The sequence below is a fragment of the Puma concolor genome, chromosome D1, assembly GCF_028749965.1.
Source record: "Puma concolor isolate L17-30 chromosome D1, mPumCon1.1.hap2, whole genome shotgun sequence".
In the NCBI taxonomy this organism is placed as follows: domain Eukaryota; kingdom Metazoa; phylum Chordata; class Mammalia; order Carnivora; family Felidae; genus Puma; species Puma concolor.
This window is the reverse complement of record NC_141676.1, coordinates 12,397,472-12,402,247: the sequence shown is the minus strand read 5'-3', so window position 1 is coordinate 12,402,247 and position 4,776 is coordinate 12,397,472. Positions and strand designations below refer to the sequence as shown.

The following is a 4,776-nucleotide window of genomic DNA, read 5'->3' as shown; positions in this document are numbered from 1 at the left end:
AAAAACATAAATATTGTGCATTATACTAGCATATTGAATGTACATTATCTTTATTATTGACAGATATTGTCATATATATTTCTATGTAGATATCTAGAATCATTTCAGTTAATTATATTTCATACATATGAAGTAATTTTCAAATATAATGGGATACTAACCTTTAAATAATTTTTTTGAGAGAGAGAGAGAGAGAGAGAGAGAGAGAGAATTTCAAACAGGCTCCACATTCTGTGTGGAACCCAATGAAGGGCTTGATCCCATGACCCAGGATCATGACCTGCGCCGATATCAAGAGTTGGACACTGAACCGATTGAGCCACCCAGGTGTTCCAACACTTCAAATAATTTTAAATTTAATGTCTTTTTATGATTTACTAAAGAGTATTTATTTGATACGTTACTTCCCATTTAATGAGGCATCACTTCAAAGTAAAAATTATAGAATTGTTTCAGATGATTCACTTGATTATGGGATCCAGGAAATCATTGTGCCCAAACTTTGGAGTACAAACACTGAGTGAGATAAAAATATTTCAGCAAAGCAGAAAACAAGCTGTGCCCCCTTAAGGTAGATACACTCATTTAGTAGCATATTACTTTAAGTATATTCTCAAGGTTATTCTTAAGTTAGGACTCTTCGAACAGCATTCAACTAACGAAATAAAAATATTGGACATAAATTTCTATTCTAATACATGAATTAAATATTTAAATTATTATTATTAAAAACTAACAACATTCCAGTTAACTCTGGGAAATTCCCTACTCCAATGTGTATGTATCTTCATGGGCACATAAGGATATGTGCCCTTCTGTTCATGGTCTCATTTGTGTCCCTATTTTATGTGTTTCTGCATTGATGTGGTAGAAACAAATTCATGTAGAATAAATGAATAAATCAATACCTGCTTTTACAAGTAGGCCCCAGGCGATTTTTTTTTGACAGAGAGAGATGGGGAGCCAGTGAGCAAAGGGCAGAGAAAGAGAAGCAGAGCTCACTTAAGTGGGGCTCAAGCTCACCCAAGACGTGGCTCCAGCTCACCCGATCTGGGACTCCAACTCAAGAACCCTGAGATCATGACCTAAGCAGAAGTCACATGCTTAATGCCTGAGCCACCCAGGCACCCAGGCACTTAGACATCTTAATCATTCTTGTTCAGGTTATTACATTTCCAGACATATGTTCTTTTCCTTCAGGATAAGAGGCATTGAATAAGCAAAGATATCACTCCAGAAACTTAATTTCACAGTGGTCTTAATGAAACTAGATTAGTGTACATTGTACAATGTTAAAAAATCACAATCTTAAAGATAATTTTGCCTCTGAAACGACCTTCATGAATGCATTCTTAACCTCTTTGTTCCTCAGGCTATAGACCACAGGGTTCAGCATGGGGATGACCATGGTGTAGAACACAGATGCCATTTTGTCTGTGTCCATGGAATGGCTGGAACTGGGCTGTAAGTACATAAAAATGACTGTCCCATAGAAGATGGAGACTGCAGAGAGGTGAGAAGCACAGGTAGATAAAGCCTTCTGATATCCTGTAGATGAGTGCATCTTTAGGATGGTGATAAATATGAATATGTAGGAAATCAAGATGACCATGAGAGCAAAAAAGCTGTTGAAGCTCACTACATAAACAAGAACCAGCTCACTGACACGTCTATCAGAGCAAGAAAGAACCATGACTGCAGGCACATCACAGAAAAAATGATGAATCACATTGGACATACAAAAGGAGAGTCTGAACGTTTCTCCAGTGTGGATAGAGGCATTCAGGAAACCACAGGTGTAGCAACCTATGGCCAGACGTGCACACACACCTGTCGTCATGGTGGTGGTGTAATGGAGGGGTTTGCACACTGCTGCATAGCGGTCATAGGCCATTGAAGCCAACAGGTAACTCTCCACAGTGGCAAAGGCTGCAAAAAAGAACATCTGAGCAGCACACGCACTGTAGGAGATGACCTTGTCTCTTATAAGTAATCCAGCCATGACCTTGGGAGTGACAGCTGTAGAGTAACAAAGGTCCACCAGAGACAGGTTACTGAGGAAAAAGTACATGGGAGTGTGGAGACGAGAGTCCAACAGAATCAACACTATTATCCCCAGGTTTCCAACCAGAGTGATGAGGTAGATGAGGGTGAACACGATAAAGAGGGGAACCTGCAGTTCTGGATCACCGCTTAGTCCCAGCAAGATGAACTGCATCACTTCTGTCCTGTTATCCATCAGTATTGAGAACCACAAACACTATGGCAATGAGAAGAAAGAAATGGGTGATAAACCAAGAGACTTATATTGAAAAGTGTATACATACAGTATGTGTTATTTCATTAGAGCAGTAGCTTGTATATCAAGTTTCTCCAGATAAAAAAAAAATTAGCTTGACAACAAAAGTTAGCGCATTAATGATGTGTAGATTTGCAAACTGTTGAATCTGAAGTATGGAGCATCTCCTCAATTCTAAAGTTTTAGAAATCTGTAAACTGAGACGTAGAGAATTAAATAACTTGATCAAGATGGCTCGTCCAGAAGGAATGTCTGGCCATTCACTTCCCCCAAGCCTAGTGAAAGCAGGTACTTGCCCATGACTCACCCACCAGGAACTGCTGCAGACCCTGTAGAGGTACAGATGGTCCCCAACCTACGATGATTCGATTTAATGATTTTTCCACTTTACGATGGTGCAACAGTGACACACATTCGATGCAAATCAAACTGTGACTTTTGAATTTTGACCTTTTCCCAGCCTACTGATGTGAGGCTTGACTCTCATGATGCTAGGCATTGGCACCGGCCACAGCCCCCAGTCAGCCATGCAATCATGAGGGTCAACAACCCAGACACTGGCAACCACTCTGTGGTTCACTTTCAGTACATTACATGAGATATTTATTAGAAAACAGACTTTGTGTGAGATGATTTTGTCCAACTGTAGGCTTATATAAGTGCTCAGAGTATGTTTGAGGTAGGAGAGGCTAAGCTATGATGTTCAGTAAGTCAGGTGTATTAAGTAAATTTTCAACTTACCATATTTTCAACTTACCATGGAGTTATTGAAACATAAGCTCATTGTAAGTCCTGGAAAATCTGTATATTCCTTACATCCTCTCAAGAACATCATGAGTTTAATTTGTTATTATGGTCATTTAAATTATGATGCACAAGGGGTTCCTGGGTGGCTGTCACTTGAGTGTCTGACTCTCGATTTTCGCTCTGGTCATGAGATTGAGCCCTTGCATCAGGCTCCACGCTGATTCTCTTCCTGTCTCTCTGCCCCTCGCCTGCTTGTGCTCTCTCTCTCTCTAATAAATAAATATGCACAGGACATTGAGTAATTTTTTATATTTATTTTTTGAAAAAATGTCTAATGTTTATTTGTTTTTGAGAGAGAGAGAGAGTGTGAGCAAGTGAGGGGCAGAGAGAGAGGGAGACACAGAATCCGAAGCAGGTTCCAGGCTCTGAGCTGTCAGCACAGAGCCCAAAGGCGGAGCTCGAACCCGTGCACCATGGGATCATGACCTGAGCCGAAGTTGGAGGTTTAACAGACTGACCCACCCACAGGCCCCGATTTTTTATATTTAAATGAATATTAGTTGACAAGCCATGCTTTGAACCAACTTTTGAACCCACACTGAATGGTTCCTAAGATGACAGTCTAAAATGTATTGAAATGAAATTGAATTGAACTCAACTTACGATTGCTCATTGTCTCTACTGGTCCAAAATCAGTTTGTGGTTTCCCACTGAAGTGTCTGAGAGACACGTGCATGGTGCACATGGTGGGCTGCCTGGAGCCTGAGGAGCTTGGATAGTCAGTACTCCTCCAGAGGAAGAGTACTATAAATCTGTTCACTTAAACTTGAAGCCTTGGAAGGGCATCCCTCTTCTGCTAACTACTCACATCTTCCTCCTACACTTTGACAATTTCCCGTACAATAGGGGAATTACTTGCCAACATCAGACATTGTGGACATTGTTTGCCAACCTTAACACACGTACCTACTTGGAGCCTGTACTACATTCTATGAGCAATAATAAAGGCTTTATATGTGTGCATACAGGAGGTAGTATTATTATGCCTCCTTCACCATTGTGGAGCGTGAGGATTTGAGAAGTTATGCGATGCTCTAAAATACACAGCTAGCATGGGAAAGAGTCAAGATTCGAGAGTTAAATCCACTTTCTGTGTAATCAAAAGGCTCTGCTTTTAGCCATTCGCTGTCAACATCTGTGGTTGTACTGCTGACGATAAGCTTGAAATTATAGGGGAAAGTTATAGGGAAATTATCGGGGATCTTGTTAATTCATATGAGGGATTTTGTAGTTTAAAGGTTATTTCACTCTTGCTCTTGCTTGTTTGTGTCCAATGAGAGGCCAGCATTGAGTGGCCAGGATGAAATCACCACTTGATCAATTAGAGAATCATCTGTGGCTGTTTTGTTCATATCTTTAGCAAAGCAGGACAATGTTCCTTAAGTATCAATAAACTCCCTTCTGAAGGAAATTTTGACATGTATACGCCAGTCTAACCTCCATAGTTTGGAAAAACATTGAAGACATCGATTTCTGTTCTCGAATAACTCGAAGTAAGCAGAGCTGCCCTACTGCTTTTGCATAGATGACACTTGTCGTTAAAAATGTTTACGGAATATGGATGCTTACCTGTCTTCTGGGTGAACAGGAAGAGCCAATGCTGAGTAGCGGGTCTGAATCAGAATCTCAGTCATAGGATAATGCATAAATCTTACTACAGGAGCTCTCTC

At 40.4% G+C, this 4,776-nt stretch overlaps 1 protein-coding gene across 1 annotated transcript; it reads right to left on the bottom strand.

Annotated features, from left to right (window-relative positions):
- Positions 1–1,300: 1,300 nt before the first annotated feature.
- LOC112865084 (olfactory receptor 5B3-like) lies at positions 1,301–2,239 on the bottom strand. The gene has a single exon (XM_025928117.2). The coding sequence runs from the start codon at positions 2,237–2,239 to the stop codon at positions 1,301–1,303; it is 939 nt and encodes a 312-aa protein (XP_025783902.2).
- Positions 2,240–4,776: the final 2,537 nt, after the last annotated feature.

Excerpts from the sequence above, each read along its gene's own strand:
- LOC112865084 (XM_025928117.2), bottom strand. The coding sequence starts at position 2,239 with ATGGATAACAGGACAGAAGTGATGCAGTTCATCTTGCTGGGACTAAGC.